This window comes from Ursus arctos, unplaced genomic scaffold (genome assembly GCF_023065955.2).
Source record: "Ursus arctos isolate Adak ecotype North America unplaced genomic scaffold, UrsArc2.0 scaffold_5, whole genome shotgun sequence".
Classification (NCBI taxonomy): Eukaryota; Metazoa; Chordata; class Mammalia; order Carnivora; family Ursidae; genus Ursus; species Ursus arctos.
The window spans coordinates 5,235,141-5,248,097 of NW_026623067.1; the positions used below are offsets into that span (position 1 = coordinate 5,235,141).

At 39.2% G+C, this 12,957-nt stretch overlaps 1 protein-coding gene across 1 annotated transcript; it reads right to left on the reverse strand.

Moving 5' to 3' along the window:
* Positions 1-6,167: 6,167 nt before the first annotated feature.
* LOC113261845 (olfactory receptor 14A16-like) lies at positions 6,168-7,093 on the reverse strand. Its single transcript, XM_026508167.3, is given in 2 exon segments — positions 6,168-6,856; positions 6,859-7,093. Coding segments are annotated over 2 exon segments (924 nt in total).
* Between the last annotated feature and the right edge of the window lie 5,864 nt (positions 7,094-12,957).

Sequence of the window (12,957 nt, forward strand, 5' to 3'; positions counted from 1 at the left end):
TGTCAGTAACATAGTGTTTTGATTACCATAGATTTGCAGTGTATCTTGAAATTAAATATTACTAAATTTATTGGAATATAATATTTATTTGTGAAGCATTTAAAACATTTACATGTATTTAAAGCACTACAGTCAATTTCAAATAATAGAGACACAACTATAAAATTATTTTGTGTTGACAAAATAACATTGCATAGTGACCAAATTTTATTTCCTAAGAAGTTTCACTGATTTATTGCCTTAGCTTGACATTCTCAATGTAAAACCTAAGAAAAGGATTTTTTTCACAAGTTATTGTATTTGGGGAAGCTTCCTAAGAAGATTAATGGCCAATGAGGTGAATGAAACAATAAGGAATACCATTCTGAGGCATGTTATTAACCTGATTATTGCTATAGACAAATTGACCTCTATGACCCTGAGGACATTCTCAGGAACATGAAATATAATCCTCAGAATATATATGCTGAATACATAAAGAACAGATATTTCCATTTACTTTGATTTCCCACTGGTTTTCCAAGCAGAGACATAACTCTTTCACAGTCAGGTATTAAGGAATTAAGTCCTCCTTGAAGGAAAACATATGATACAATGTTTCAGAAATCCTAGAACAGAAAATAAAAGCTTCAAGATGTAGAAAAGAGGTTTATCAGAGCTCATCTCTGCTTAGTTGACCTTGAGATAAGAGCCAAAAATGAAGCCCAAGTCATAGAGGTGTGAGATTTGGCATAGAGATGTTCACATACCTACAATTTTGTTGGCAAGTTTTGATTTTTTTTGTTTTTTTTATGTTGATAATCTTTTTTTTTTCTTTTTTAATGTTTTTTTATTACATTATGTTAGTCACCATACAGAACATCCCTGGTTTCTGATGCAAGGTTCGGTGATTTATTAGTTGCGTATAACACCCAGTGCACCATGCAATATGTGCCCTCCTTACTACCCATCACCAGTCTATCCCATTCTCCCCCCATCCCCTCTGAGGCCCTCAGTTTGTTTCTCATAGTCCATAGTCTCTCATGCTTCATTCCCCCCTCTGGTTACCCCCCCTTTCTTTATCCCTTTCTTCCCCTACTGATCTTCCTAGTTCTTATGTTCCATAGATGAGAGAAACCATATGATACTTGTCTTTCTCTGCTTGACTTATTTCACTTAGCATTATCTCCTCCAGTGCCGTCCATGTTGCAGCAAATGTTGAGAACTCATTCTTTCTGATAGCTGAGTAATATTCCATTGTATATATGGACCACATCTTCATAATCCAGTCATCTGTTGAAGGGCATCTCGGCTCCTTCCATGATTTAGCTATTGTGGATAATGCTGCTGTGAACATTGGGGTGCATATGGCCCTTTTCTTCACTACGTCTGTATCTTTGGGGTAAATACCCAGTAGTGCAATGGCTGGGTCATAGGGTAGCTCAATTTTTAACTTTTTAAGGGACCTCCACACTGTTTTCCAGAGTGGCTGCACCAGCCTGCATTCCCACCAACAATGTAGGGGGGATCCCCTTTCTCCACATATTCTCCAACAATTGCTGTTTCCTGCCTTGTTGATTTTTGCCATTCTAACTGGCATAAGGTGGTATATCTTAGTGTGGTTTTGATTTGAATTTCTGTGATGGCTAGTGATGTTGAACATTTTTTCATGTGTCTGTTAGCCATTTGTATGTCCTCATTGGAAAAGTGTCTGTTCATATCTTCTGCCCATTTTATGATTTGTTTGTTTCTCACATATTGAGTTTGAGAAGTTCTTTGTAGATCTTGGATACCAGTCTTTTATCTGTAGCATCATTTGCAAATATCTTCTGCCATTCCGTGGGCTGCCTCTTAGGTTTTTTTTTGACAGTTTCCTTGGTTGTGCAGAAGCTTTTTATTTTTATGAAGTCCTACAAGTTCATTTTATCTTTTGTTTATCTTGCCTTTGGAGATGTGTCATGAAAAAGGTTGCTTTGGCCAATATCATAGCGGTTGTTGCCTATGTTGTCCTCCAGGATTTTGATGGATTCCTGTCTCACATCGAGGTCTTTCATCCGTTTGGAGTTTATCTTTGTGTATGGTGTGAGAGAGTGGTCAAGTTTCATTCTTTTGCATGTAGCTGTCCAATTTCCCCAACACCATTGATTGAAGATCCTGTCTTTTTTCCAGTGGATGTTTTATTTTTTTGATGACTGACACAACTTAAAATTTATTTGAAACTTAACACATTATTCTGATATATGGTTCCATGAGTTGCAATACCTGATGTGGTAACCACTACCACAATGAAGACACAGGGCATTTCTATCACACAAATATTCCCTTATACTGCCTGTCTGTAGTCAAAACACCTTCCTCCAATCTAACCTTGCCATCTAGTGATCTGCTGTCTATCTCTGTATATTTGCCATTGCAATGTGCTGTAAGTGGATTCATATACTATGCAAAAATTTTAGACTGGTTCTTTAACTTGTCACTATGCCTTTGAGTTTTGCCTAAATTTTTGCATATGTTAATACTTCCATAATTTTATCTCTAAATAGTATTTCAATATATATATTAACCACATTCTTTCTTTTCCAACCTTTAGTCAATGAGGAACAATAATATTTTATACAACAAAGACAACAAACATTAGCAGTTAGGTATCCATTACAGGACTGAGATAACAGTTGTTTTATAATTATATATATATGCCAAAAAATAAAACTTGCAAAAACTGTTGGATGGTGTGAGAATAATATCCAAATATGTCTTTAGTCAATACAAAATAGCAACATTGTCAAGAATAGTTCGTTACAGTGCTAGTTACTTGCTAACTGACTTAAGATTCATTTCTTAATATTTATTGATTCCACTTTTCCATATAAACACCAACAGTATTTACCTTGTAGAATTTCTGTTCAGAGATACAGGAAATAATTGGCAAAATCTCTTGAAGCACTTAGACTTACAGTCAGGCATGTCATCATCATCATCATCATCATCATCATCATCAAGGTCACTATTTCAAGACTAGAGCAAACTAGCATCACAAACCTTCAAATTTTATCAGAAAGATGAAATGTAAGAAAAACCTTAGAGGTATGGATTAGTGAGTTAAAAGAGATGTAAATAGTCAAATGATAGAGAATACATGCCATAATTGATATTAAATATGGAAAACATTTTTTAAGAGAGAAGGAAAATAAACATGAGGGAAGTGAGATGGATAGAAAGGACAGATTGCCAGAATTTCAAGAATATGATGATAGTAGAAAAAACTGATGGGAAAGTTAATGAAATGAAAACCAAGATCATTTAAAAGAAAATTGATTTCCATGCAAATGTATTCATACACAGAAGCAAACCAGAAGTACATTTAAATTAATAAAGATGAAATTCAATGATAAACGTAAACATAAAGAGATATAAATTTAGAAATAAATGAAAAACAGCATATTAAATTTTGGAAAATATATTAAATTTTACTTTCAATTTCTTGGTACATTAATTAAATTTCTACATACATTTATGTGAAACATAAAATTTAAAAATAGTAAGTGCATGAAGAAAACGTGCTATCTTCTCTTAATTATCCTGTTTCTGGATATGTGAGAATAGCATCTTTCTTTCTCATCTGGATTGCATAGTGAGAATTGTCTCCTTTGCAAACTAATCTCATTAATTTTTAAAATGTCACTATGTGATTTCCAATGAGATCTGTTAACAATATTCGTGTGGAATGAGAAAAGACCCCAAACCACCAAAGAAATGTTAAAAAAGAAAAAAAAGCCACGGGCATCATGTTTACTGATTTTCAGCTATACTACAAAGCTGTGATCACCATGGTACTGGCACAAAAACAGACACATAGACCAATGGAACAGAATAGAGACTCCAGAAACGGACCCTCAAATCTATGCTCAACTAATCTTTGACAAAGCAGGAAAAAACATCCAATGGAAAAAAGCCAGTCTTTTCAATAAATGGTGCTGGGAAAATTGGACAGCTATATACAGAAGAATGAAACTTGACCATTCTTTCACACCATAAACAAAGATAAACTCTAACTGGATGAAAGACCTCGGTGCGAGACAGGAATCCATCAAAATCATAGAGGAGAACATAGTCTGTAACCCCTTCGACATCAGCCACAGCACCCTTTTTCATGACATGACTCCAATGGCAAGGGAAACAAAAGCAAAAATGAACTTTTGGGACTTCATGAAGATAAAAAGCTTCTGCATAGCAAAGGAAATAGTTAACAAAACAAAGAAGTAACCCACGGAATGGGAGAAGATATTTGCAAATGACACTACAGATAAAGGGCTGGTATCCAAGATCTATGAAGAACTTCTCAAACTTAATACACGGGAAACAAATAATCAAATCAAAAAATGGGCAGAAGACATGAACAGACACTTTCCCAGTGAAGACATACAAATGACTAACAGACATATGAAAAAATGCTCAACATCATTAGCCATCAGGGAAATTGAAATCAAAACCACACTGAGATACCACCTTATGCCAGTTAGAATGGCAAATATTGACAAGGGAAGAAACAAGAAATGTTGAAGAGGATGTGGAGAAAGGGGAATCCTCTTCCACTGTTGGTGGGAATGCAAGTTGGTACAGCCACTCTGGAGAACAGTGTGGAGTTTCCTCAAAAAGTTTAAAAAAAAAATGGAGCTATCCTATGACCCAGCAATTACACTACTGGGTATTTACTCCAAAGATCCAGACATAGTGAAAAGAAGGGCCATATGCACCCCAATGTTCATAGCAGCATTGTCCACAATAGCCAAACTGTGGAAGGAGATGAGATGCCCTTTAACAGACAAATGGACAAAGAAGATGTGGTCTGTGTAGACAATGGAATATTACTCAGCCATCAGAAAGGATGATTACCAAACGTTTGCATCAACATGGATGGAACTGGAGGAGATTATGCTAAGTAAAATAAGGCAAGCAGAGAAAGACAATTATCATATGGTTTCACTTATTTGTAGAACATAAGGAATAGCAGGGAGATCATTAGGAGGAGGAAGGGAAAATGAAGGGGGAGATAACAGAGAGGGAGACAAACCATGAGAGACTATGGACTCTCGGAAACAAACTGAGGGTTTTAGAAGAGAGGGAGGTGGGGGGATGGGCTAGCCTGGTGGAGGGTATTAAGGAGGGCACATGTTACATGGAGCACTGGGTGTTATATGGAAACAATGAATTATGGAACACTACATCAAAAGCTATTGATATACTCTATGGTGACTAATATATATAATAATAAAAAAAAAACCCAATAGGCTGTGCCTATAAAATCTTCTAAAAACTGTTATAATTGTAAAATTTGCAAGTCCAATATTGTGGTATTAATTATTTAAGAAATCAATTAAAATGAGCTTCTAAAATATTTTTGCTGATAAAAACAAAGAAAGGAAAAATAGGGTTGCTTGGGGACTCAGTATTTCAGCACCTTACTCTTGGTTTTTGCTCAGGTCTTGATTTCAGGGTCAAGGCTTGCATCAGGCTCCACACTCAGCAGTGTCTGCTTAAGGATGCTCTCTTGCATTCTCCCTCTGTCCCTACCCCTGTTCACACTCTGTCTCTCTCTATGATAAATAAATAAATTGGAAGAAGAAAGAAGAAAGAAAGAAAGAAAAAGAAAGAAAGAAAGAAAGAAAGAACAAAGAGAAAAAAGAAAGAAGAAAAAATGGCAAATTTGCAATTAATTACTCATTTTTAATAACTATTGCAAGAGTGAATTAAAAAAAAACAAATCACATTCTGGAATTATAATAAAATATGTAAAGTTTGAAACTATTATAAAATCTTTTCAAGTGATAATTAAACCAGTGCTGATTAGGATGTTTTTTAAATGAAAAGCAATATTTATACCTGTGGCCTATTGATATGAACATAATGATTGGAACATTTTCATTGAATTCAAAATTGCCAAAACACTCCAGTGACATTCAGGCCCCTCTACCCTTATAAATGTAGCATCCTATGGAGCAGCACCATTGATACAATAAGTATCTAATAACTTAAGAAGTTGTATAGACCAAATAATTCAAAATTATTCGTATTTGAAAGTAATTTTATTTGTGATTATCAACTTAATTGTATAAACCAGTAATTTGATACACATTTGTTCATATCAGAGTCATTGATACTTTGAATATTTATATATTTGGTGTAATTTTTCATTTAAAAAAAATTCTAAGGGCTGCTTTCATGTCCCTGTTTCTCAGGCTGTAAATGACAGGATTCAGGCTGGGAGGTAACAGAGAATATAACACAGACATAAAGAGGTTCAGTGATGATGGAGATTTTGAGTTTAAACCTAAATATGCAATATATCCAGAAGAGAGGAACAAGGTTACCACAGTTAGATGGGGCATGCAGGTGGAGAAGGTTTTAAACCTGCCTTGTGAAGAAGGAATTCTTAGGACAGTGGACACAATATAAACATAGGAAGCAACCATGAAACTAAAACATACAAAAGCAAAACAAAAACTAACAATAATAAACACATATTCTAGAATTTGCTCTCCAGAACAAGCCAGTGTGAGCAATGATGGAATGTCACAGAAAAACTGATGCACTACGTTGGAACTGCAGAAACGGACAGAGAATGTACCTGCAACATGAATGGATCCATAGACACACCCACTGAACCATGATGCTGTCACCATCTGCACACAGGAACCTCTATTCATGATGGCCTCATAGTGCAGAGGACAGCAGATGGCAGCATAGCGGTCATAGGACATCACCAGAAGGAGGGCAAACTCTGTGCTGGCAAAGAAAACAACAAGGAAAACCTGTGAGGCACATCCCACGTAGGAGATAGAATGGCTGTTAGTCAGAGAGTTCATGACGGATTTGGGACAGTGACAGAGATGTAACAGATATCAATCAAAGACAGATTTTTGAGGAAGAAGTACATGGGGGTTTGGAGAAGGTGGTCAATGGTGGTGAGAGTGATAATGAGGAGGTTTCCCACCAATGCTGCCAGGTAAACCAGGGAGAAGAATGCAGCGTAAAGTCTCTGCAGCACCTGATCATCAGGGAATCCCACGAGCAAGAATCTTGTTATTGAGGTCACATTCATTAATATCTCAGGCATGGCAATTTTTTTTTGAAACATAAGAAAAATTTTTTTGAATCTTCGGAATGTGTATCTTTGTGTTGGTTCTGTTATTCACTGATTGTGAAGTGATTCCTGGGGTAAAGCATATCTTGCAAACTATAATTCCTTCAATGCATGTAGAAAAAAATTATATTAAGATAGTCATTAAAGCAGATAAGAATAATTTTTCACGTGTTAGCCTAAAATTTATGCATAAAATTGTAGAGTTATATTTAGAAAATATATTTTAAGCCCTAAGAAGTGATTGTGGAAGCAGCTGAAATGTCAAGAACGGTCCTGTTCTCAGTTTATTGAAGGCAATGGCCCAGTAGGATCTGGATCTTAAGATCTCCTGGGTTAGTCTTAAAAGTTATATTGAAAGCCCTAAGAGGTGACTGTGGAAGTAGCTGAAATATCAGCACAGTTCTTGTTCTTGGGATATTGAACACAATGGCCCATTAGGAGCAGGATTCCATGATCCCTTGGGTCAGGGAATAAGTTAGGAGTTATGAAAGAATGTGACCTTCAGCCACCCCCCCCCTTTTTCTGCACCTGGGGATTGCTAACCCAAATTTCCCTCTCCTCCTTCACCCGAGACTGACTCCCTGAGTGCCTATGTGTACCAGAGAGTGCAAACCTGCTTTAAGGCTTCAATATATTTGTCATCCTTTTGTACTCCTTTCCAATGCTTGGATGCATCTGTCCTTGCTTTTCTGATAAAAAAATAAAATAAAATCTATGTGCAGGATTCAGCTATTGCTGCTCTCCTTTGCAGAGACAGCCCTGTACTTCCACTCTGATTGGAGTCTCGGAACTTTATTTTACTGTGCAAAGACATAAAATAGACAAATACTACATCACATATCCATAAATGAGAGATTTTTTGACTTTGCTGAAACAGTTTAAAAATAACAGGGAATTTGGAATAAAAGTAATTTGTTCAAAAAATATTCAAAATCATTAGCCATCAGGGAAATTCAAATCAAAACCACACTAAGATACCACCTTATGCTAGTTAGAATGGCAAAAATTGACAAGGCAAGAAACAACAATTGTTGGAGAGGATGTGGAGAAAGGGGATCCCTCCTACATTGTTGGTGAGAATGCAAGTTGGTACAGCCACTCTGGAAAACAGTGTGGAGGTCCCTTAAAAAGTTAAAAATTGAGCTACCCTATGACCCAGCCATTGCACTACTGGGAATTTACCCCAAAGATACAGACGTAGTGAAGAGAAGGTCCATATGCACCCCAATGTTCACAGCAGCATTGTCCACAATAGCTAAATTGTGGAAGGAAACGTGATGCCCTTCAACAGATGACTGGATTAAGAAGCTGTAGTCCATATATACAATGGAATATTACTCAGCTATCAGAAAGAACAAGTTCTCAACATTTGCTGCAACATGGACGGCACTGGAGGAGATAATGCTAAGTGAAATAAGTCAAGCAGAGAAAGACAATTATCATGGTTTCTCTCATCTATGGAACATAAGAACTAGGAAGATCGGTAGGGAAGAAAGGGATAAAGAGAGGGGGGGTAATCAGAAGGGGGAATGAAGCATGAGAGACTATGGACTCTGAGAAACAAACTGAGGGCTTCAGAGGGGAGGGGAGTGGGGGAATGGGATAGGCTGGTGAGGGATAGTAAGGAGGGCACGTATTGCATGGTCCACTGGGTGTTATACGCAATTAATGAGCCATCGAATTTTACACCAAAAACCAGGGATGTACTGTATGGTGACTAACATAATATAATAAAAAAACATTAAAAAGAGGAGTTAAGATGGTGGAGGAGTAGGGGACCCCTTTATCAGCCGGTCCCCTGAGTCGAGCTGGATAGGTACCAGACCAGCCTAAACAACCACAGAATCAGCCTGAGATGCAGGAAGATACATCTGGATCTCTACAAATGAACATCTCCAGCGCTGAGTATTGAGGTACGAAGCGGGGAGCCGTGAAAACGTGCACAGATATCGGAAGATAAACGGAAGGGGGAGGGAGCAGCCACATTTGGGTGCCGGGAAGCGGCAGCCACCTGCACGGGGGAGCGGGCGGACTCAAGGATGGCACCCAGGAGAGAGAGCGGACTGAGACCGGTGAGCCCACTGAGACCAGTGAGCCAGGAGCGCACCACCAGGCATCTCGTGGAACACCAGAATCCCGGTGTGCTCACGGGATCCAGACTGAGACCGGGAGCCTCCGGAGCGCACGCGGGGCGGCTGGCGGGCCACCTGCATGGGGGAGCGGGTGGACTCATGGTCGGCACCGCGAAACAGCAGACTGAGACCCTGAAACGGGTGTGATCACTACCAGGCTTCTCACGGAACTCCGGAATCCCAGTGTGCTCACCGTGCATCGACTGAGACCCAGAGACCCGGGAGTGTGCAGGGTGGCTGGTGGCTGGTGGCTGGCGGTGTTAAAAACAGGAAGGACAGAGACGGGCCGGCCCTGGAAGTGAGGGAGTGACGCCAAGTGTGGGGCGCACATCCCGGGACGCTGCAGGGTTGAGCAGCACCAACAGTAACGGAGTTAAAGTGGCAAGAACATCAGTGGAGAATGGGCTGCAATCCCTCTGTTCTGTGACAATTCAGCCTCTGCTGCTCTGACTCTCAGAAGAGACATAACAGACTGCCCGGGAAAGCCACCAGAGAACAAAAGCCTGGAAATACCGGCTCACAGCGTGCCCATCCCCATCCCCCCTCACAGGGGAAACAGAGACTCTACCCAAACAGGGTTGCCTGAGTATCAGCGCGGCAGGCCCCTCCCCCAGAACACAGAAGGCAGGCTGAAAAATCAAGAAGCCCACAGCAGGGGGCGCCTGGGTGGCACAGTCATTGAGTGCCTGTATTCCTCTTAGGGCGTGATCCCAGCATTCCAGAAAGGAGTCCCTCATCGGGCTCCTCCGCTGGGAGCCTGCTTCTTCCTCTCCCACTCCTTTAATTCTGTTCCCGTTCTTGCTGACTGTCTCTCTCTCTCAGATAAATAAATAAATAAAATCTTTAAAGAAGAAGCTCACATCCCTAAGATCCCTATAAAACAAGGGGCATGGCCTGGGACCCAGTCAATAATTTGGGCTCTGGACAACCCCGCAATCTCTCCCCATCAGAATGACAAGAAGGAGAAGCCCCCCCCCCCAAGCAAAGAATAGACAGTGAGTCTGTGGCCTCTGCCACAGAAATAATGGATATGGATGTAACCAAATTATCAGAAATGGAATTCAGAGTAACAATGGTCAAAATGATGAGTAGAATTGAAAAAACTATTAACGAAAAGGTTACTGAGAATATAGAATCCCTAAGGACAGAAATGAGAGCGAATTTGACAGAAATTAAAAATTTTATGAGCCAAATGCAGGCAAAACTAGAGGCTCTTACAGCCAGGATCACCGAAGCAGAGGAAAGGGTTAGTGAATTGGAGGATGGGTTAATAGAGGGAAAATGAAAATAGAAGATGGTCTTAAAAAAATCCACGCCCACGAATGTAGGTAATGGGAGATTACTGACTCAATGAAACGTTCCAATGTTAGAATCATCGGCATCCCCGAGGGGGTGGAGAAAAACAGAGGTCTAGAAGAGATATGTGAAAAAATTGTAGCTGAAAACTTCCCTAATCTAGTGAGGGAAACAAACATTCGTGTCCAAGAGGCAGAGAGGACCCCTCCCAAGCTCAACTACGACAAACCTACGCCATGTCACGTCATAGTGCATTTCGCAAATATTAGATCCAAGGATACAGTATTGAAAGTGGCCAGGGCAAAGAAATTTCTCACGTACCAAGGCAAAGGCATCAGAATTACGTCAGACCTGTCTACACAGACCTGGAATGAGAGAAAGGGTTGGGGAGCATTTTTAAATCTCTTTCAGAGAAAAACATGCAGCCAAGGATCCTTTATCCAGCAAGGCTGTCATTCAGAATTGATGGAGAAATAAAGACATTTCAGAATCACCAGTCATTAACCAATTTGGTAACCACAAAACCAGCCCTACAGGAGATATTAAGGGGGTTCTATAAAGGTAAAAAGGCCCCAAGAGTGATACACAAAAGATAGTCACAACCAATACAAGCAAAGACTTTACTGGCAACATGGCATCATTAAAATCATACTTCTCAGTTCTTGGCGCAAATGTAAATGGTTTGAGTGCTCCCATAAACGCCACAGGGTTGCAGATTGGATAAAAAGAAATGACCCATCCATTTGCTGTCTACAAGAGACTCATTTCGAACCCAAAGATGCATTCAGACTGAGAGTAAGGGGATGGAGTACCATCTTTCACGCAAATGGACCTCAAAACAAAGCTGGGGTAGCAATTCTCACATTAGATAGATTGGATTTTAAACTAGAGACTATAGTTAGAGACGCAGAAGGGTACTATATTATTCTTAAAGGAAGTATTCAATAAGTGGATATGACAATTATAAATATATATGCCCCCAACAGGGGAGCAGCAAGATACACAAGCCAACACTTAATCAGAATAAAGAGACATATAGATAAAAATACATTAATAGTAGGGGACCTCAACACTCCACTATCAGAAATAGAACACCCTGGCAAAAACTAAGCAAAGAATCAAAGCCTTTGAATGCTATACTTGACGAGTTGGACCTCATAGATATATATAGAACACTACACCCCAGAACCAAAGAACACTCATTCTATTCTAATGCCCATGGAACATTCTCAAGAATAGACCATGTTGTGGGACACAAAACAGGTCTCAACCGATACCAAAAGATTGAAATTATCCCCTGCATATTCTCAGACCACAACGCTCTGAAATTGGAACTCAACCACAAGGAAAAATTTGGAAGAAACTCAAACACTTGGAGACTAAGAACCATCCTGCTCAGGAATGGCTTGATAAACCAGGAAATCAAAAATCAAATTAAACAATTTATGGACACCAATGAGAATGAAAATACAACAGTCCAAAACCTATGGGATACTGCAAAGGCAGTCCTAAGGGGGAAATACATAGCCATCCAAGCCTCACTCAAAAGAATAGAAAAATCTAAAATGCAGTTTTTATATTCTCACCTCAAGAAGCTGGAACAGCAACAGAGGGACAGGCCTAATCCACGCACAAGGAAGCAGTTGACCAAAATTAGAGCTGAAATCAATCAAGCAGAAACCAGAAGTACAGCAGAGCAGAACAGGACTAGAAGCTGGTTCTTTGAGAGAATCAATAAAATTGACAGACCACTGACAAGACTTAATCAAAAGAAAAGAGAAAGGACCCAGATTATTAAAATTATGAACGAAAAAGGAGAGATCACGACGAACACCATTGAAATTGGAAGTATTAGAAATTTTTATCAACAGCTATATGCCAATAAACTAAGCAATCTGGAAGAGATGGAATCCTTCCTGGAAACCTATAAACTACCAAGACTGAAACAGGAAGAAATTGATTTCTTAAACAGGCCAATTAATTATGAAGAAATTGAGTCAGTGATAAACAACCTTCCAAATAACAAAACTCCGGACGGTTTTCCTGGGGAATTCTACCAAACATTCAAAGAAGAAATAATACCTATTCTATAAAGCTATTTCAAAAAATAGAAACGGAAGGAAAGCTACCAAACTCATTCTATGAGGCCAATATTACCTTGATCCCCAAACCAGGCAAAGACCCCATCAAAAAGTAGAATTACAGACCGATTTCCCTAATGAATATGGCCACCAAAATCCCCAACAAGTTACTTGCTAATAGAATCCAACAGTACATTAAAAGGATTATCCATCATGATCAAGTGGGATTCATATCTGGGATGCAAGCGTGGTTCAATATTCGCAAATCAATCAGCGTGACACATCATATCAACAAGAAAAGACTCAGGAACCATATGATCCTCTCAAT